The 21997-nt window shown below is 35.8% G+C and overlaps 5 protein-coding genes, 1 non-coding gene and 1 pseudogene across 8 annotated transcripts; 4 read left to right on the top strand and 3 right to left on the bottom strand.

Moving 5' to 3' along the window:
• Positions 1 to 317: 317 nt before the first annotated feature.
• Positions 318 to 388, bottom strand: TRNAG-GCC. The gene has a single exon. It is a non-coding gene; the product is annotated as a tRNA-Gly (tRNA).
• A 2327-nt stretch (positions 389 to 2715) lies between these two features.
• LOC106443927 (transcription factor MUTE) lies at positions 2716 to 4152 on the top strand. The gene is made up of 3 exons (XM_013885473.3): positions 2716 to 2911; positions 3335 to 3772; positions 3867 to 4152. Exons 1-3 carry the CDS (start codon positions 2816 to 2818, stop codon positions 3954 to 3956), a joined length of 624 nt encoding a protein of 207 aa, XP_013740927.1. The 5' UTR covers positions 2716 to 2815; the 3' UTR covers positions 3957 to 4152.
• A 309-nt stretch (positions 4153 to 4461) lies between these two features.
• Positions 4462 to 7105, bottom strand: LOC106443926 (heavy metal-associated isoprenylated plant protein 32-like). 3 transcript variants are annotated; one of them, XM_048776296.1, is made up of 4 exons: positions 6409 to 7105; positions 6168 to 6307; positions 5996 to 6071; positions 4462 to 5897 (listed from the first exon to the last, which is right to left on the bottom strand). In XM_048776296.1, the coding sequence occupies exons 2-4, from the start codon at positions 6195 to 6197 to the stop codon at positions 4585 to 4587; spliced, it is 1419 nt and encodes a 472-aa protein (XP_048632253.1). In that variant the 5' UTR covers positions 6198 to 6307; positions 6409 to 7105; the 3' UTR covers positions 4462 to 4584. The 3 variants fall into 3 exon arrangements, with proteins under 3 accessions (XP_048632253.1, XP_013740926.2, XP_022572218.2); XM_022716497.2 differs by lacking the exon at positions 6409 to 7105 and having other exon boundaries at positions 4718 to 4823; positions 5135 to 5897; positions 6168 to 6360; XM_013885472.3 differs by having other exon boundaries at positions 6168 to 7103.
• Positions 7106 to 7472: 367 nt separating this feature from the next.
• LOC106443925 lies at positions 7473 to 9713 on the bottom strand. Its single transcript, XM_048776295.1, has one exon. The coding sequence runs from the start codon at positions 9449 to 9451 to the stop codon at positions 7694 to 7696; it is 1758 nt and encodes a 585-aa protein (XP_048632252.1). The 5' UTR covers positions 9452 to 9713; the 3' UTR covers positions 7473 to 7693.
• A 1773-nt stretch (positions 9714 to 11486) lies between these two features.
• LOC106439101 (BTB/POZ and MATH domain-containing protein 2) lies at positions 11487 to 13804 on the top strand. Its single transcript, XM_013880464.3, has 4 exons — positions 11487 to 12147; positions 12538 to 12886; positions 13010 to 13286; positions 13377 to 13804. The coding sequence occupies exons 1-4, from the start codon at positions 11744 to 11746 to the stop codon at positions 13556 to 13558; spliced, it is 1212 nt and encodes a 403-aa protein (XP_013735918.2). The 5' UTR covers positions 11487 to 11743; the 3' UTR covers positions 13559 to 13804.
• Positions 13805 to 13927: 123 nt separating this feature from the next.
• Positions 13928 to 15055, top strand: LOC106442116 (annotated as a pseudogene).
• Positions 15056 to 15160: 105 nt separating this feature from the next.
• Positions 15161 to 16612, top strand: LOC106439100 (F-box/kelch-repeat protein At3g06240-like). The gene has a single exon (XM_013880463.3). The coding sequence runs from the start codon at positions 15222 to 15224 to the stop codon at positions 16434 to 16436; it is 1215 nt and encodes a 404-aa protein (XP_013735917.2). The 5' UTR covers positions 15161 to 15221; the 3' UTR covers positions 16437 to 16612.
• Positions 16613 to 21997: the final 5385 nt, after the last annotated feature.

Below are 21997 nucleotides of genomic sequence, written 5' to 3' on the forward strand. Positions count from 1 at the left end.
TATTAGTAAATAGATACATAAATTGTTTTATTTGATTATACATATAACAGATAATTTTCTTAAAATTTCATTCTACATTCAATTAGTAACAAACAATCGACTGATTGAGTATGTAATGGTTATTATCATTTATCACCTCCTCTTTACTCACCTCTATTTGCTACATAAGAATTTAGCAGTAAGCTTAATCGAGGCCCAATAAAGGCCTATTGGGCTACATTAACCGTTGAGCAAAAATGTTTGTCCGTAGAGTATGACTAGTGTAAAAGAAATGTGAAGGCAAACCAAATAGTACATTAACAACAACAAAAAAGAAATGCACCAGCCGGGAATCGAACCCGGGTCTGTACCGTGGCAGGGTACTATTCTACCACTAGACCACTGGTGCTTGTTGTATGCTTTAACACGACAAAGAATTATGTCTTCATATATTTGTTCACCTATTTTGAGTGGATTTAGTGAAAGTGGAACAAGTGGAGCGAGAAGATGGAGAAAATGGTTGATCTCTTCCTCATAGTCTGATAGATTCAGCAGTTGATATAGTAGCTTTAGGACTCAACCGTGAAACCCAGTTGCCAAAAAGGGTGTGTCATGTGTGATATGAATCTTGTAGTTTGCTTTTCTACTTTAGCCCTAGTGATTTTGTTACTGTTGTCATCTACAACAATTTGATTGTTGTGAGTTTTTTTCAAGTGTGACTATAGTGGTGGCGTGTCTGATGAGAAAGCACGGCATGGGCTTCTCTAAAGCTATGGAGCTTGTAAAGAGTCAGCTACCTCAAGCATCACCTAACTTTGGTTTCATTTCTCAGCTCCAGCAATTTGAAAAATCTATCAAAAGTATATATATGATTCTTTCTTTCAGTATAACAACGGTGATTAAGGCTGAACTATCAACTCGTATTGTATTTGATACAATCTATTCTCTTTTTTGGTTACACGCAGTACATGATGAGGATCCAGCTGATAAAAAGATAGTGGCATGAACTCTCAAGGGTAATACGAAGAAGTCTCAAGAGGTTTCGTGCTGTGAAGGATTTTTCTTGTGAAAATTTTGATAGTGAACTCTTTGCCATGTCCATTTGCCTATTGAAATAAATGAAAACGCAGAATTTACATTTCTTCTGTTACTACAATTAATATTTTCGTAGAGGATGATTTTTTTTTTCGCTAATAGAGGATGAATTCACTTAACCAAGACTAAATCAGATTGAATTGTTTTTTTTTACCCTTGCGTAGTTGCAGCAAATGTGAACGTCATTAGATTGTCAGTACACTGTATAGATAGATAGTTGCATATAAGCATTATGTTTTTTTTTTTGACTAAAAATATAAGCATTATGTTAATGCATAAATAATATGTTTTCTCAAGAAAGTTGGAAAAACAATAATAATTACTACTAGTAATCAGAATTTCATAATAAGTTACCGTACCTTAACGAAGTTGTTAGTTTTAATTTGTCAAATAGAATTCATACAACCAAATTCTATATACTTTTGTGGATAAGATATTAAGTGTATACTTGCTCTTGTGTCAACACATATTGATCGAGCGTGAGTTTTCTTATTGGAATTTTATTTTATTGTTTTCTTCTCGATCAGTATTTTATAGCGTGATAGGCCATGGAAATATTGAATAGCGAAAGTGGAGTTAAATGGGGCATGCACCTTTGCATGTCTTATAGCATAACATTGGCAGCTACAAACATATGTCACCAACATTTTCTTTCCAGCTTCCACATTTTTGGGACTTCATTAGGATAGAAGTTCAAAAAAAAAATCTTACATATTCGCATTTGTTAGTTTAACAATAAGTTAAACTATGTGTTATTCCAGTGGATTTGTTGCATAGAGAAAATTGTGTGTCACTCTAGCAACTTCACTTTGTTCTATCTCTCCCTTTCTCTTGTTAGCTTGTTCCCTTTCTCCCTTCCCAACCTTTTGCTTTAGGTTACAAACTTAAGATCGTATAAAAATGAAGTTTGGAACATGCATTTGAGAATTTTAGATATTGTTAGCTTTTACTAATTAAATAGAACCGAAAATTTTACAATACCTCTTTTATTAAAAACATACTAGTTTTGGGAGGAATCTTAATGAGCCGTCCATGTCGTTGGAGACTCATGAAAGAAACTTAAACAACTTAAGTTTGCTACAAAGGTATATCATCTTTCTTGTAAAGTCTATTAATTAATTCATGCAAAGTGATCCATATCAAAAAAAACAATAGCATGGGGTTTCGATCGTAAAGTAAAACTATGGATAATCATGGAGATTGGAGAATAAAAAAACACTCTGGCTAATAATTTTGTTATATTAAAGAAGGGCCTTCGATATTAGTTTTTTTTTGGGTAAGGAATCTCGGTAATTAAGAACTAAAAGGAGGCACAAGGGTAGAAACTAGAAGTAAAAGAAGGTGGTTCAAAGGCATGCAATCTAAATGAAAATACGATATAAAATCATAAAAGACCTCACGCAGTGAATGTAAATGTAAATGTATCCAACTTCACAAACGTGACGTATCTTTGTGTATGCATACCTTTCTCTACTGTATATACATATTGTTCATAGTAATAAGAAAGAGAGAAAGTTAATATGAGACAAAAGAATGTCACGAGATAGCGACATAGTGCATTTATGAACCCTTGAAAAAAAAGAACTCTAACCCTAGCTATCTCTTGTTGTTACGGCTGTATAAATACCACGTTGTTTTGAAGAATGTGTCAAAAAAGAAAGTGAAAGGTGATCATCTGCCCCATCTTCATCCTATAGATAGGAACCTCGAAGAGATATATTTGACAATTTAATCAACGATCATGTCTCACATCGCTGTTGAGAGGAATCGAAGAAGGCAAATGAATGAGCATCTTAAATCCCTTCGTTCTTTGACTCCTTGTTTCTATATCAAAAGGGTAACTTTCATGTTATATCTACTTCCCTTCGTACTCAATTTCATTTAATTTTATCCAAGAGATTAGGAATTGTTTCAAGAGTTAATGATCGGTGATTTCTCTGTTGAAGTATTTTCAAAGGGATTTAGCAAAAAAAAAAAAAAAATTCAAAGGGTCATTAAGTTTGATTTTCCAGATAATTGAACGAACCTTCTCGATTTTTTTTTTCTTTTTCAAGAGCCAAAGAAAAAATTTGTGTGGAAACAAAAGGTTTTAGATTCGTTATGACTCATGCATGGTAATCTTTCTAATTTTGGGAAGATATGTGTGTGTGTGTTGATAGACTACATATATTTTATTGTTAACATATTAAAACAAATTACTACTTGCATGCACCAATATATAATAAATATGGTCTTGTTTTCGATGATTGAACGGTATTAGGGAGATCAAGCTTCGATAATCGGAGGAGTGGTAGAGTTCATCAAAGAGCTTCAGCAACTGGTGCAAGTTCTCGAGTCTAAGAAACGTCGAAAGACACTAAACCGGCCTTCTTTTCCTTACGATCACCAAACACTCGAGCCATCCATATTAGCCGCAGCCGCCACCACCACCAACACAACCACTAGAGTGCCGTTTAGTCGAATCGAGAATGTAATGACCACAAGCACATTCAAGGAAGTGGGAGCATGTTGCAATTCCCCTCATGCTAACGTCGAAGCCAAGATCTCAGGCTCTAACGTTGTACTGAGAGTTGTCTCTAGGCGAATTGAGGGGCAGCTGGTGAGGATCATATCTGTCTTGGAGAAACTATCTCTTCAGGTTCTTCATCTCAACATTAGCAGCATGGAGGAGACTGTGTTGTACTTCTTTGTTGTTAAGGTACATGGATCAAGTATTAGTGATATAAGCTTTATATTGTGTATACATGGATCAAATAAAATTAGGTTAAAATATAACTAAATTACATATGCAGATAGGACTGGAGTGTCACTTAAGCTTGGAGGATCTAACCCTTGAGGTTCAGAAAAGCTTTGTGCCTGAAGTCATCGTTCCTACCAACTAAAACCAAAAGTATACACGTACTAGCGTCATCGCATGTATGGGTTACATGAGCATACTCGACACCTTGCTAGAAACAAGCCCAAATAAACTTAATTATTATGTGACTTGTATTACTTATGTTTTACTTTTAGTTTTTTTTTGTATCCCAACTCGATCAAAGTTGTAATTTTCCATAATAATAATCCGAGATTATGCTCTAACTATGGGAACTGGGACTGAATGAGTATCATAAGAATGAGGTTACACCATGTATAAGACAAGATCCATATATAGTGGATATATATATAGTGGGGAAAAAGGATCTTTCATATAATTTTTTTTATAAGTGATCTTTCATATAATGATCCGTGTAATATATACAACTCCAATTCCAGCAAGACTCCTTATCCCTTTTATACGATTTTATCAAATAGAAAATTTATTAATATATAAGAGTACCAAAAGTGTGAATATTCATTACTAGTCATGATCTGGTATCTACCGAATTTGTTCATAGCAGTTTCCTATATTCATAATTTATTTTCTTGATTAGCAAATAAAAAGTCACATGAAGGAGAATAACATGAACTTCAACATAATTTAACATGCGTCCAAATTTACATTATAATTCTATAAAAATAGTGAAACCATCACATGATATCGCAGCTTGATGTGTTCTCCTCGTTAGAGACATGAGAGTATTGATCATTCCCATGAGGTGGATACGGGTATGGATCATAAGGATTCGGATATTGGTGTAGGTGTATGTGCGGTGGCATATAGTTAACTGCCAGTGGTGGCCTTGCGTACATAATTGGTTGGAACCGTTCGTTTTCCATAGCACGTTGCTGGTTCATAACCGCTGCTAAATACTGTTGTTGTTGTTGTTGATGTTGCATTTGAATTGGATCTGGCCCGGCCCTTTGGAAATAACCTGGCGGTATACTGCTTGCACCGGTGGCCGGTAATCCATGAACCGCCGGAATATTCCCCATCAGACCACCCATACCCATTAGACCACCTATTGGCATAGTCATGTTTGATGGTCCTGCACCTCCCATGGGACATAAACCGGCCGGAATATTTCCCATGGGATCACCCATACCCATTAGACAACCAATTGGCATGCTTATGTTTGGTGGTACTCCGCCTCCCATGGGAATAAAACCGGCCGGAAGTCCACCACCTCCGCCGTTAAGCTTCTTTCCGACGTTTGGACCACCGCCATTTTTACCATCTTGTTGATGTACACCATTGGCGTTTTGGCCGCCGTTCTTGCCTCCGCCTTGGTTTTGATTTCCAGCGCCGCCAGAATCACCTTTTCCACCGCCACCGCCGTTCGGTTCACCTTTGCCACTGCCGTAAACTCCCTTACCGCCGTTTTTGGTGGGACCACCGCCAAGATTGGCGTTCATCATCATCTGTTGATTATTAGGCATCATCATCTTATTAGACGGAGAAGGGAAATCATCAAACTCATCATCATCAGAGTCCTCGTCACCAGCATCAGTAAACTCGTCATCGTCATCACTAAAATAATCATCCTCCTCCTCAGGAACATTGAACTTTGCTCCTGGCTGGTTTTGGTTCTTGTTCTCAAGAACAGAGCCCTTCAAATCCTTTAACTGCTGAGGAAGCTTCGTATCTTGAAACCCTTTCATCTTCTGTATCTGGTGTGGATTGTTACCTCCACCTCCACTTCCAACATTCTTCGGGCATTTATCGTTGTTATTGTTCTTACCACCGCTGCCTTTTTTGTTGTCAATCTGCATTTCCTTTAACTGATTCACCAAGTGAGAGTCATGAGACTGATTTGGATTGTTGTTGCCCTTTGGAGCTCCCCAGACTTCAGCATGTTTACCAGATTTGGCGAGCTTCTCGATGAGAACTAAAGGATCTACGCTCCCGGAGACAGAGACAGTCACTTTCCCTTGGTCTGCATCAATCTTGGTCGTGAAAACACCTGAATTTTTTGTTTCAGACAAAACACAAAATAAGTTTCAAGACTTAGAAAAAAAGTCAGAAGAGGTTTTGAATTTGATTATATTTTTTTTCTTTTACCTTCGATTTTCTGCAAGATTTTCTTGACTTTTTGCTTACAACCTTCACAGTGTATATTCACTTTAAGAACACAAGTCTAGAAATAAAAAATCACAGATTCAAGTCAAGAGAAGATTTCTTTTTGAAAAAAAAATAATATTGAGAATGAATTTTAAGGAAATGGTGAACAAACCTGGATGTTCATGAACTCTTCTTTACTCATTTTCTCTCTCAAAGGATGGTAAGAAAAATATTGGTTTAGTGATGAAACTCAAATCTTTTCCTCTCTCTTTTTATCTTTATTTCCAAATCTGAGAGGATTACTCCTTGTAACTTCAATCAAGAAAAAAAAATTGTGAACTCATTCAAGGACATCAATAGGTTACATCACTGAATATATAAGTATTTATATATGTAATATCTGAGAAATATACCTTCTTTCTTCAAAACAAAAAAAAGTTCAGATACTTTTCTTCAGACGCATTTACCACCATCGCTCGTTGTTGTTAAAGCATATACATAACATGAACACACAACTCTCTTGCGTATCTTTCTTTACCTTTTGCCTTAAGTTAATTTTTTAAGAGATTCACATTTATCATATAGATGAGCATTTAGAGTGGCCTAGGAAAAAAAAGAATGGAATGGCTTTCTTAATGAAAGATTCTTACATTTATTTTAATATTGATTTTTTAAAGAAATATTGATTTAACCAAGCATGCCTGATTATATATTTATCACGTTTTTAGATAAATCTGATCAAGTAATTAAAAACATTAAAATTAGGATCTCTAACACTTGTTTGGCATGATGGTTCACCAATTATTGATAGAGAACTAAAACATAAAAGAAGAATATTGTAAACAGATAGAAAGTTCCAAAAAAATGTGTATAAATGAAAAAGTACATGTGGCATGTTGAGATTAATAATTGACTTTTGTCGTTTGAAGATTTTGCCTAATCTAAATAGATGTTGGTCACATGAGTGTCCCCTGCAGCACATGACATGGCTTTTCTGCTTCTTAACAAAATAACATTATCTTGAAGCTTTCGTCCGATTCTCTTCTCGTGGTACCATCTTTCCCTTTAGATTCGTTTCCAGTTTCATATATTGGGATTTGGGAAAGTGCACTATTGTACGTTTGGAACTATAAAGGTAATACTTCTCATCGACGTCACCGTTGGTAATAATTCATTTTAGTCAATTAATATGGACCTAAAGAATATAATATCAACCGACCGCTTCGATTATATGTCAAGAACATGTATGATCGGGGCCGTTTATTCATTTCAAGACCAATTGACTGTGTTAGTAAATATAGTTATCATCTAGTTCAGTTTAAACTTGTGACCATAACAAATTACTTGTCACTTGGTAACGCTTAAATCCCTCAACCCCTGGAAGTTCTACTTCCAAGTCCAATACATGTATAAAGAAACAAGAACAGAGTAATGAAACAGAGACAAGCTACTCTCAACTTCAAAAGTCAGTTTAAAGCAAGAAAATCAACATTCTTATTATCAGCAAAATGTTTTAGTACACATCTGTTGTACCAACCTCTCGCTATTTATACATTATACTACAATATAAACTCAAGCTTTAGTTTGAGTTTTCCCAAATATAAATTTGATATATACAACCAAAAATAAATCAAAACGTCTACACAAAAATAAAGAATCCATGACTCCTAAACCAAACTTTTTATCATCACTACTACCTCACACACACAGTGCATTCAGCAACACGTGAACAAGCATCAAATCCACAAAGTACTGATGTCCTATCTCACCGTCTCTCCACATCATCTTCGCCGGAGCTCTCCCGTAATGAACCCCGTCGTTACACCTATTATCATAATGCCAAGGATACGTCATATCAAAGTTATCCACCACGCTTGTGACCAATCCTTTATCCCTCATTTTCTCTAGAAACACTCCGTTGAACGCCTCCATTTTGCTCGGGTTAAACGGCAGCGTTCTCGCGTAACCGCCCGTAGCGACCGTGTTCCTGAAAACCACCTCAGGCGGCTGCAGCCCTCTGCTTTTGACCCCGTCGAAAACTCCCTTCCAAAACGCAGCTGCGGTTTCAGCGCCTTTCTCAAAGGCTCTAGGACTGGTCCAGTGAATACCGTCGTGTAGACCAGAGTTCACGACCATAGCATCTGGAACGCGGTCTTCCGAGAAGTACTTCTTGAGCAACTCTCTAAACCCTTGGTCTTTAAGCGAATCAAGGCCTTGATAGTTCTGCGTGTCATTCCAATGGCCGTTGAAGATACTCGTGATCCTTACCGTCTCGGATTCATTCTTCGGGTTAGAGAACTTCATGTCAAACCTCCTCGGTACAGCCGGGATCTCCGGATGACCTAACACGAAGTTCAGCATGTTTCTGATCGAATCAACGTGGTTCGAGTCCCCCCAGAAGAAGATCCATTTGTTCTTCAAGCAGTCCCACGCCTCATCTCCAGAGAACATCTTGAAAGAGCAATGGCTGGAGTAAACCCAGCCATTGCTCTCTAAAGCTCCAAGAGCTCCCTCGCACCACGGTTTCCCACAAGGGAAATCCGCGGGGAGGCAACGGTAACGCCCGTCGTTGCTGATCTGGCAACTCTCGTTCTTACCAAGCCTTGTCCATCGTCCCGACCACGCATCTCTAGTAAAGTCGGACCTTTTACATCTCCGGAGCTCCGGCAAAGCAACGTCAGGCCTCTTGACGAAGCGTATCCGTACATTCCGTAGCTTCCGGTCAACGCCTAGACGCGCGGGGCTGAGCTTAAGGCCTTGGTAATGACGGAAGAGTAAAATGACGGTGAGGTTGAATTCTCCGGCGAAGTCGGGATGAACTTGCAACGACATCGAGTAACTTCCGTTGCCGTGATCTTTCACCGGCGGCCGAGATTTCCAACTCTCGCCGGATAAATCCGTCTCGAAGTAGTCTCCGCCGACGCAAACGGCGTTTTTCGATTCGTCCAAGGCTTGGAATTTGAATTCGTGAATCTCCCCGGCGGTTAGCTCCACCGTATCAATCCCGTCGACGCCGGGAAGTGAAATCTCGACGGTCTTCGCCTCACTGCACGGTGCAACTCCCGGAGCCAGCCAGTTTTTAATGAGATTCGCCGTGTAATTCTTCCCCCACTCGGCGGCGATCCACCGGGTCGGGTTTGAAGTGAGGTTCGTCTTCTTCTTCTTGGCGTTTAGATTTCGTGGGCCTGTCGTGGGCTTTTGGGGTTCTATAAGAGGAGGCTTTGGTGACGGTGAAGGGGAAGGAGAGGGAGAGAAACTGACGCGGATGGAGTACGCACTGAGCCTCCATGGCTCGGCGAAGGTTTGTATAGAGAAACCGTCGATGCTCCAGACGAATAACATTAGGAAGAAGACGAGTGCTGTAAGAGCACCGAAACGCCATTGAAGCAGAGGACTCGACCGTTGGAGAAGTAACTGGTTTGGAGCCGGAGATAGAATCGGTCCTTTCTCCGTCATTTTGAAGAATCCGACCAAAACTAGAAAGTGCAAATTCAAGTAATAAAATATGAGAAAAAAAGACAATCTTTTTGTATAGACGATTATGCCCCTAAAATATGAGAAAAAAAAAAAATCTTTTGACGGAGCTGAGAATTGAGCAGCGACACGTCGGTGCTGTTTATTTACGGTGGTGATTGGTGTTTTGTTTTTGTCGTTTGCCTTGCACCGCCGCTCTAATTTCTCTGCAGAATCGTTTTATTTGGGGATAAGGAAAAATATTTGTTTATAAGAGGGAAAATCAGTTGCTCCCAAAAATAAAACAAAATAGTGATTATCCAATAGCAAATCCAATTTAGATATTTTTTGCTAACAATATCAAAGCAAGATGTTATAGTTACCAAAAAGGAAAAAAAAAAGTGTTATTTAGTATAACTAACAATTTTAGAAGTGTAATGTTCCAAAAAAAAAAAAATTAGAAGTGATAATATAAGGGCTCTTATCTTAGATCAGCAATTTAGCATTGGTCTATTTCAAATACATTTTAGCTTTAATAAAAGTGTATTTATTTGGAGATTTATTGATTCTTGAAAATTTTCTTACTCGAGATAACTTTTAGGTTAGATTACAAAGAGGCTATTGTATTTTTATCGTTCCCTATAAAATTAAGTATAGCCAAATACTAAAAACAAGTATGTAAAGATTAAAGAATAAACCATAAGAAGAATAAGCATAAGCCTGATTTGCATGGCAATATCACGCACAACCTTGAGACTGTGCCAAAATTAATTTCACATGTAGTAAAAACATTCAGGAAGTATAGGTTATGCATTAGAAATCTTGAACATTTGTTCTATAAGAAAAATTTCCCCAAGTTCAATAAATTAACATGTTCCGATATTCTTGGAACGCAGTTACACAGCCGCCCCTGGACATGTTGTAAAGTTAGGTTAAATCAATGCTAACAATGCTCTATAACACTAAGTAACATGAATAATCAAATTGTGAGGATGGTACATAACAGTATCTATTCGTGTAAAGTGTAAAGATATGACTGATCAAATCAAAAATGTTCCTTGTAAACACTGAGGAGGATTCGCCTGAACTATCATTTCCGTTGAAACGAAAGGCGCATACAGAAACCAAAACTGTTTGGTTTGTGATGAAACCGTATCTGAAAACAGCGAGCAATACGCCATAGGCAGTGATATCTGCAATATATCATCATCACATCTGCAATTCCGAAAACATAGTTCCTAAAATTACAGGATATTCATTAAACAAAATCTTTCAGACACTCTGAACTCCCTGCAAACTTAAGAACGTCAAACACATCAGAGTTGCACAAGCTCTTCTAGTTCTTGGCAAGATACTTCCAATGATTTCAAAGATTCAAACCATTCTGGAGAACAGAGTATCCAGAGAAGTCAAATAAGCTGTGGAAATAAACTACTAGGCATTGGCGTTGCGACAAGAACCTCAAGAAAGCAGATCATGTAAACAAACTACACTTAATCATCTGAAGGCTTTGTAAGAATAGCTCTCTAGTTACGGAGAAGCAAGCATCTAGTTGAATAAAATTTTAAATAATTTATAATTCTACTACAAATTAATTTTCTATTTATATCTAACATGTATCCATATGAGTTATTTATGAAAATCCATGTGTTGACAGTATTATTTGTACTACATCCAAATTTTTTTATAAACTACTCTATATTTATTAAGTTCACATAATTGTTAATAATTTTCTTATATAAATTCTAAAATTATATAAGACATCAATAATTTTGAACAAAAAAAAAATATATATATATATATATATATATATATATATATATATATATAAGACATCAATAAATTCTTAACTAATCTAGTCGACCACCACTACTTGAGAGTAATTTAAAATATGTTTCTGATACAAATGTCCCTATAAATAACTGTAAAAATTAATTCCCTGCTTAATTTTGATGGCTTCCCTCTAATTTTCAAACAAACAGAATTGGCATGTAATTTATTATTATTTAATTTTCTCCCCGACTTGCATTTATATTCGTTACCTACCAAATGGCAGAGGGTAAAGTTAGAAACCGATAACCAAAACTCTTCCTTTCTCGCATTCCTCTCTTCCTCTCGTTTCAGCCACCGTCGTCGTCTCCACGATCCACCACGATTCACCTCCGACAACCACCGATCCCCACTCCGAGTTCCGATTCCGGCAAATCCCCCAATTCTTCACTCAAATTCTCGATCTTTCCCCTCTAATTCAAAACCCTAATTCTCGAATTTCGCATCAAGATCTAGTCTTTATCGATGGACGCGACTAGGGTTTGCTCGGAGGTTCCCGGATCTTCGAAATCGTCGCTCACGGAGTCGACCTCTCGCACGGAGACCATCAACGGCTCACACGAGTTCAAGATCAGCGGCTACTCTCTCGCCAAAGGGATGGGGATAGGCAAGTACGTGGCGTCCGATACGTTCATGGTCGGTGGGTACTCGTGGGCGATCTACTTCTACCCGGATGGGAAGAGTCCTGAGGATAACTCTGTGTACGTGTCTCTGTTTATAGCTCTGGCGAGCGAAGGAGCTGATGTTAGGGCTTTGTTTGAGCTGACGCTTGTGGATCAGAGTGGTAATGAGAGGCATAAGGTTCATAGCCATTTCGGTAGGACTCTTGAGAGCGGGCCTTATACTCTTAAGTACAGAGGAAGTATGTGGTGAGTAGATTCAAGAAACTGTAGGCTAGTCTAGTCTCTACTGTGTACTGATGTGTTTATATGGTGACATGTTATGAGTGAATTCAAGAAATGCTAGCCTAGTCTCTACTTTACTTTCTGTTTTTGTGTTAATATGGTGACATGTTATGAGTGAATTCAATAAATGATAGCCTAGTCTAGTCTCTACTCTGTATTGATGTGTTAATATTGTGACATGTTATGATTGAATTCAAGAAATGCTAGCCTGTACTCATGTGTTTATATGCTGACATGTTGTGATTGAATTAAAGAAATGCTAGCCTAGTCTTTACTTTGTACTGATATGTTTATATGGTGACATGTTTCTGTTTCTCCTTTGTTTGGTTTATTGATGAATGCTTCTGGATTCAGGGGATACAAGCGGTTTTTCAAGAGGACGCTTCTGGAGTCATCGGACTATCTCAAGGACAATTGCCTCTTGGTCCGGTGCTGTGTGGGCGTGGTGAAGTCACATACAGAGGGACCGAGGAGTTACAATATCCCGGTTCCGGTTTCTGACTTGGGTCATCAGTTTGGAAAGCTTTTGGAGAGTGGGAAAGGAGTTGATGTTACATTCCAGGTTGATGGAGAAACGTTTCCTGCTCACACGTTGGTTCTTGCGGCTCGTTCTCCAGTTTTCAGGGCACAGCTTTTTGGCCCGTTGAAAAACCAAAATACCAAACGCATAGAGATAGAAGACATGGAAGCTCCCATTTTCAAGGTACTCCAGTTGCTTCTCTTTGTGGTTTAATTCTCTTGGTTCCTTAGAATGTGTCTTTAGTTTGCAGCTTTACAGGTAAATCCCATTTCCTTTTCTATTTCTTATATTGTGATTTGTTTGCAGATGTTCCTACATTTTATCTACTGGGACGAGTTGCCTGATATGGAAGACATAATGGGCACAGACTTGAAATGGGCATCGACCCTTGTGGCTCAGCATCTACTCGCAGCTGCAGACCGTTATGCACTTGAGCGGCTTAGAACAATCTGCGAGTCAAAACTCTGTGAAGGAATCAGCATAAACACAGTAGCGACCACCTTGGCTTTGGCAGAGCAGCATCATTGTTTCCAGCTAAAAGCTGCGTGTCTCAAATTCATAGCATTGCCACAAAACCTGAAAGGTACATATAAAAGCTCCCTTTTGTTTAAACCACTTTGATCAAATCATCATTGAAATCTAAAAGCTCCCCTTTTGTTTGTAATGTCTTTAGCTGTGATGGAAACGGATGGGTTTGATTATCTCAAGGAAAGCTGCCCGTGCTTACTAAGTGAGCTGCTGGAGTATGTAGCTAGGCTGAGTGAGCATTCTTTAACATCAACGGGGCAGAGGAAGGAGCTATATGCTGATGGTGGTGACGTGAATGGGAGACGAGTGAAGCAGCGGTTACACTGAGTAACTAACTCCGAGGAAGAGACTGATCATGTTGGGGGAGACACGTTTGGTAAACAGAATTGTAGAAGAGTCGAGATTTGTTGTGCATTTGTCATTTGTAAAAGGATTAGTGATTGATGATCTGTGTTGTGTCTAGCACGTAGAATGAAATGTTGTTTTTGTATTTTTTGTACTTTTTTTGCCCTAAAGGGTATTGACTAAAACCGCTTCTCTCAAGGAAAAGTTTCATGCAACTTAAGTGATGAATCGAGGACTTGAGTTGGATACTTGGATCTAAAGTGTGAAAGTTCATTAAGTTCTCGTTTGAAGTCTTAACTTTATACATAGGAACTAACCTGAACCTTGAATATATAAGCACAAGAAGGAACAATGATCTTCGAGGTTATATCAACCATTGTGATCTTCAAGGTTATATCAACCATTGTGATCTTCAAAGTTTGACGTGGTATGTGATGTAGCTCAGTAAAAGGTCAAGCGTTCAAATTGTAATAGGAGGAGGAAAAGAATATCAAACTCATGGATTTGGCTTCGGCGATCTGACCAATGATTACAAAGTAGTGAAGCTTGTTGCTGATATCCGCCGTGTCCACTACGCTAGTGTGTATTCGTCGAAGTCAGACTCGTGGAGGCGGATCTGTGATTTGAATTACGACCACGACCACGATGCCTTTGTTGCTGGTACGAATGTCAACGGTGCTGTTCACTGGGTGTTCATTTCATTCTTGAGGAGGCTAACAAGAGAGTCGTCTTAGCGTTTGATGTTAAAACCGAGGAGTTTCGAGAGATGCCGTTGCCTGGTGAAGCTAAGGATGTTTCTCGGAACTTTATCGCCGGGGATCTCAATGGGCGACTCTGTGTGATCAACAGTTGCGACGAGGAGCATGATGATATTTGGGTTATGAATGAGTACGGTGTAGCGAGTTCTTGGACCAGAATCCGGTTCAGATTTTTGTTCAGGTGTATGAGACCGATGTGTTCGAGTAATAACAGTGATGAGGTTCTTCTGGAGTTTGATAAAGAGATGGTATTGTACAATTTCAGAACTGACGCATGGAGGGATCTGCGAATTCGCGGGGCAAACCTCAGTGGATGGTTCGAGACTCATACCTACATAGAGAGCCTTATATCACCGAACTTGTATGGTGTTGAGAACTGAAGAAAAACTTTGTAATTTACAAGTTTAAAATGGTTGCTTAGTCTCTATGTTATATTGGTCTTGGATCAGATAACTTTCGGGGTTTTGTGTTCGGATCGGATCTATGTTATTCTCACTTATATCTATGAACAAAACCATATCCAAAAACCCAACGCAAGCAATGTTTGTGCTTTGAAACATCCGTCATATAATTATAAAGTTAACATGATTAGTGAGAATAGTCAAGAACTTAATGATGATGACACTAGGATGGCCAATATGATAAATCATAAAAGTATAAAAAGGAGCAAAGCAGAAACGTTAATTTTTTTTGTTCAGTTTTAACTAATTAACCGGGTAAAAAAATTCAAATATGAAACGTATACTATTTATGCTCGGTTTGACCAGTAAACCGGGAAATTGGGAATTAAATCACTTAAAAAAAACCGGTATAGACCTGAATTTATAGTTTCCGGGCGAAATTAAAGAAAGTTTCGGGTCAATAGTCACAAGCAAAACGCCAAAACAATGTACAAGAAACTCATCCATTTCCTCGGCGACGCTCTAACGGAGACGACGAAGAAGAATGAACGGCGGAGGAGAGAAGAGACCACGGAGAAAGCCTCTCTCGAGCTTCCTCCAGAGATCATCCGAGAGATCCTCCTCCGATTACCAGCCAAATCAATCGGGAGATTCAGGTGCGTCTCAAAGCTCTTCCGCTCCCTCTCATCGGATCCAAAATTCGCTAATAACCACCTAGATCTAACCATCCGAAACGACGCCGTTCACCGCAAACTCATCGTCTCATCGCATAACCTCTACGCGTTAGACTTGGATTCAATCGGATGCCAAAGATTTAGAGATTTGTTAGCTCAGGAGCTTAACTACCCTCTCAAAGAAGATCCGATTAAATTCGATGAGATGATTAAATGCCACGTGGGAGAGAATATGCTTAAACCGTATAGAAGAAACTGGGTTGAGATCATCGGATCTTCGCACGGTTTAGTGTGTATATCTCCGTGCGAAGGAGCTCTGTTCTTGTATAATCCAACCACTGGAGAATCAAAGAGATTATTAATCTCCGCCGGAGGAGAAGAGTTTCAAACTATTGGATTCGGATTCGATGATTTAACGGATGATTACAAAGTAGTGAAGCTTGTTGCTGATGGTGACAATGTACTTAAATCCAGCGTCTATTCGTTGAAGTCAGACTCTTGGAGATGGATCCGTGATTTGAGTTATGAGCATAAGGATTGCTTCAGCTCCGGTGTGACTCTCCGCGGCGCGGTCCACTGGGTGTTCGCTAACGATAGCCAGAGAGTGGTGTTAGCGTTTGATTTTAAAACGGAGGAGTTTCGAGAGATGTTGTTGCCTGGTGAAGAGGCTGAGGATTGTGGTCATAGTTATAGAAACTTTGTTGTTGGGGTTATCAACGGGCGTCTTTGTTTGGTTAATAGCTGCTACGAGGTGCATGATGATGTTTGGGTGATGGATGAGTACGGTGTAGCGAGTTCGTGGAGGAGAATCAGGATCAGTTTGTTGTATAGGTCGATGAAGCCGTTGTGTTCGAGTGAGAACGGTGAGGAGGTTCTTTTGGAGCTTGATGGAGACATGGTGTTGTACAATTTCGAGAGTCATGGGTCGAGGTATTTGGGGATTCGTGGTGTAAAGCTCAGTGATGGGTTCGAGGCTGATGCTTACGTAGAGAGTCTCATATCGCCTAACTCGTATGGTGTTTTGTGAACTGAAGAAACACTTTGGTGTTTTACCAATTGAAGAAAGTTGTATATTCTCTTATGTTATATCTATGAAGAAAAACATATCCCAAAAAAAAGCAAAGGAATGTCTGTGCATCACTGCATTGTAACATGATTCGCGAGAACATTAAAGAACTTAATGATGATAATACAATAATAATACATGACACCGCCTTAAAAATGTCTTAATCTTTCAAAAGCTCTAATTTATGGAGACAACGTATATAAGGCAACAAGAGAAGAGAGAAGCTCTTGTTTAAACCCACGGATTCAACCTCCACAACCACCTTTTGGCTTTTGCGATGACTGAAGTTAACAAAAGAGTTAAGATTTACGTAGGCGGCGGCTGTGAACAAGGCGTCATATTATATTATATAAATATATAGATCAATTTTTGATGTACAAAATAAGTAGTCCATATATCCCTTATATACTAAATCACAAGTCACTTCACCAATTAGATTTTGACAAATGGAATATGTTTTACAAAAAAAAATTAATTAATGTCAATACAAATCATTAACACCACGTTAAAAAACAAACTAAACTGCCTAATAACCAAATTCCTAAATTTTCTCAGATTATCATAGCAGCTTTCAAAAGATGATCAACACCACGTTCTAGACTAATGATCATGATTTACAACTGTTTTATCTCCTATATAACTTTCCATCTATGATTTATATTCTTTATCTGATCTCCTTTTCTCTCATGCATTTTCTCATTCTTTTTCTCCATCGCTTCATTATTAAGGTATCCATATTTCTATCTTTGCATCCAGGGACCACTTGCTTCTCTCATGCGAATTCAGAGTCGACATTTGGAAGGATGTGTTGTATACTATGTCGCCACCAGCTTGCTCATTCATTTCTTGGACTGAGCTTCTCTCCTGGCTCCGACTCCCTGCCACTAACAACCTGCGAACCTTGCGTATGGTTGCAGTTCAAGCCACCATCTTCCATATTTGGACGCAGAGGAATAATGTCATCCATAATCAGATCTCACTATCTCCTGCAGCAGTCTTCAGATTCATTGACAGGGAAGTGATGAGTATTTTAACGGCTAAGACTCTTAGCACATTTAAAGCTTTTCCAAGGTTTGATGTCTCAATGTTAACGTTAGTCTGCGGTTGATTACCAAGTTTAGTGTATGAATCCTTTTTGTCCCTCTCTGTATTTTCTTCTTTTTTTGCCACAGAAGCACATAGCTTAGGCATTATTTTCTGTAAAACCTTACATCATTTATATGAAATTTTCAGTTTAGCAAAAAAAAATCTATGCATCACCCAAAGGGCCAGAGGAGGAAGAGAAGCTGGTTGATATGAGATTCTGAGTGTAGATCGTTGCTAATGATGAAACCTTCAAGAAACAAGACAAGAAGTTAGATCTTTTTCTTCATCTCGCACAAAAAAAGGAAAAGAGAATGACTCTCATGTCAAGTTGGTTTTCCTCAACTTTCAATAAGTTTATCACTAATAACTTTCAAAATAATGTGCATCCATTTATATTATTTTTCTAAGAAAAAAATATTCCCATGCAAAGCATGGGTCAATACTAGTATTATATAAAATAGCTAAATTCAAAAAAAAATATATAATTTTGTACATGAGTAACATAATTTTGATATAAAAAATAAAACTTCAAATAATGAATTACTTATTGTATTGCTAATTGTTTTGTACGAACTAAAAACACATTTAATAGAAATATTAAGCTATAAAATCAATATGACTCTTTTTAACATTTAATAAATAAATCTTAGCTGAATGTATTAATAATCATTTTTCGTATTAAAAATATATTAACTGCGATAACAATCCAATGCTAATCTAATAATGTACCACGATTGATAAAAAAACAGTAATTAACAAAGGTTTATGAGTTTACGATATTTTACCAATCTATACTATACTAAAAGGAGAATAACTTGAAAGGAGAGGCTGTCCACATCAGCAAAGAAAATCAGCCAACCATATGTTTTCAAATTGCCATGTCATATTCCTTTGCAAAATAAAAATAAACTTTGATTATTGATTTATTCAACCATAGCCGACGTATACGATGCTCCTCATTCCTTCGATCTCCACTTCGCTGGCTAAAAGAAAACCAAAACGTCAGGTTTTCATTAATCTATACTATACTAAAAGGAGAATAACTTGAAAGGAGAGGCTGTCCACATCAACAAAGAAAATCAGCCAACCATATGTTTTCAAATTACCATGTCATATTCCTTTGCAAAATAAAACAAAAACTTTGATTATTGATTTATTCAACCATAGCCGACGTATAAAATAACAAATCAAGATGACTATGAAAAATTAACTGCCCAAACAAATACTAGACAACCCTACATGATAACTAAATGGACATTAACAATCAATCAACATCATTAAAAAATATCGAATCTAGAGATATCTTCCTCTCCTTAACTATGTTTGTTGCACTATATATTCTTCTTTTTTAGCCAAATATAATACAGTTTAATATATATATATATAATACACTTTAATATATATTATACTCTCAAATCTCAATATTGATAAAGTAATTAACATTTACATGCAAGAACACTTACGAAAAAATAACTTATTAAGTTAATGTTGTAGAAAAGAGGAACAGATAATAAAAAAAACATACATAACACATTTGTAACAAATTAAAATAAATAAGTCAGCAGTTGGGTGTACCGCAAAAAAATCTCTACGATTTAAGCCAATTTTAGCATTCTCTTAGAGTGTACTTCATATGATATTTTAAAATAAACAGCATAAAACGTTTAACTAACTAAATGAATACATTGTGTTTAATTTGTTAAAAAAAATAAAAAAAATCATATTTATAAATAAAAATTAAAATTCAGTAAAAATAAAATTAAAAATTATCTTAAGAGTTACTTTGATGTCTACTCTAAATGTTTTGTAAAATTGATATCAAAATAAATTAAAATAAAGTTATGTCAAAACGTTTGTCAGAACATACAAGATTTGTATATACTAAATAAAGTAAATAATTAATGAAACTTTGTGGCTTTTGATTAGCTCATTACAAATACTTTTCTGAGAAGTTTTTTAGGATGACCTAGAATTTGTTTGTTACAAATATAGCATTCAAGGGTCAAAATGACAAAAAGAGATTACATTAAAAGATAAATAGACATTTATACTTCTATGGTTAACTAATATTGAATTATGGTTTAAATTAGAGGGGTATGTACATGATTTTTCTTTAAAACAAACTACACAATTTCAACATAAAATTTTTTAGTTTCAGTAATAATTTGGGATTTCAAGTTAAAATATTGAAAAATCTGAAAAAATAAAAAAATTCGAATTTAAAACTGTATTATTCAAAAATAAAAATTATTATTGTATTTTTATTTAAATAATTATTATATTTAAATCTATAAAATAAAGGTAGAATGGTCTTTTACTTCTTTAATGAAACATGTTTTAGTCATGTTCCTCTTTGTGAGTTATTAAATCTTAAAAGAGTAATTTGAGAAATTTGCCGTAATTCTTTTAGCTGTTATTTCCAGTCTATCATATATATATATATATATATATATATATATATATATATATATATATATATATATATATATATATATATATGTATATATATACGTTCCAAGGACGCAGAACGAGATTGCGGATTCGTTAGCTAGGAATGCACGTTCTTTTCATAGATCCTTATGTTTTATTGGTTGTTCTATTCCGGTCTGGCTTCCCAGACCACCTCAAGTTTGAGTAATAGAATAGCCGTTTGCCATAAAAAAAAAGATTAATTTTCCATCATTTATTTATAATGTTATACCAAATAATTTTGTGTAAAGTTCAATTTAGTCACCAATCAATGCATTATGAAATAATTTTCTGTAAAGATCAATTTATGTTAGAACATCACCAATCGATGCAATATGAGAAAGTTTTTCAAATCTCGAAAATTTATATTCTGATTTCCGTTATTTTAACTCCATTTTAAACTGTTTAATAATTAATAATTAATTTAAGAGTGTAAAATAGTAATGGAAGTATGTTTCTACTCTAACATACAAACAATATTGCAATGATATATATATATATATATATATATATATATTATTTTTTACACAACAACAATGACTAATAACATCTGCATATTTGAAATACGCATAATCTATCCAAAGTACTTTTACGTAGTTTCTAAACATGGAATCATTCTCATTGAAATCTTCAGATTTCACATTTTTTTAATAAATTATCATTTAAGAAATAGTAAATACCAAACAAATTTTAATATTGAAAAACTATAGTTTCAAATTAAATATTATTGAATAATTTTTATTGGTTATCAAACTTTACAGATTTAAGTATTCAAAATGATTACACATTTATGAATATATATATATATATATATATATGAAATGAAGATCATTTACCCAGACCCGTCCCTTGCTTAAGGCTGGTGAAGCATAAGCTTTAGGCCACCAAATAATAAAAAAAAAATGAGGCCACATAGCTTAAGTATGTTTAGGTTTAGGTCAAGTGACTTGACTTATTAGTTGTAAACATCGTTCTTTCTCGTAGGGTAATAGAGATTTTATCACTTTTTTGTTTTGATTTATCATTTTGTTTTGTTTGTTTATACTCTTTTTTCACTCTGTTCAACCATATATCTTTTATTCTGCTTTTACATTTCATTCTTTTTTCATTGTATTTTTTAGTTTGACTAATCGTTTGTATAAGGTTTTAAAATTTCCAACCATTTTCAAAAAATTTACTAGTATATTATCATTACCAAAATTAATAAACTTCAAGAGGCCAACATCTTGTTTAACTCATGCATTTAAAGCTTGAAACCAAATATAAGTAACATAAACATCTTTTTAGGGATGATTCACATATTTTATATTGTTGTTTGCTTACAAAAATGTATTAAATTAATTAAACACTATAAACAAAAATATATAGTTAAATATTTAAAATATAAGGCCACATTTAACTAAAATGCTTTAAGCCACATAAATTTTAGGGACGGCACTGCATTTACCTATTCTTCAAATAATAGTTTAAAAATTAAATCAGATTACTTATAAAGAAATATATGAAATATAAATGATAGAAAATATTAAAACATTATTAAATATAGAGTATTTGAAGTTTTAATAAAATTTAACATGATTACTAAAAGATTAATAAATTTTTTAACTATGTTTAAATCTAAAACATATATTAAAATATAAATTAACAATATTTTGAAGAAAAAACTTATATTTTTCAAAATAATCCTTCTAATTTGTTAAATATTATATCAAAACAAATAAGTTATATAATTAAATTTTGCCATCTAAGTTTAATATTAAAAATAAACATGCAAGTTTTATAGATAAACAAACCGCGCGTAGCGCGGTGATACCTCTAGTTAAAATAAATATTCGTGCGGGTGTCCTGATCAAGCTCTAATTTAATATTAAAAATAAAGTTATTCACAATAGAGTTTCTTACATCTTTTAAATAAAAAATTATCTATTACTCGATTAATTACAAATTTACAATACAATACCATTAGT

Source organism: Brassica napus, chromosome A3 (genome assembly GCF_020379485.1).
Source record: "Brassica napus cultivar Da-Ae chromosome A3, Da-Ae, whole genome shotgun sequence".
Taxonomy (NCBI): Eukaryota; Viridiplantae; Streptophyta; class Magnoliopsida; order Brassicales; family Brassicaceae; genus Brassica; species Brassica napus.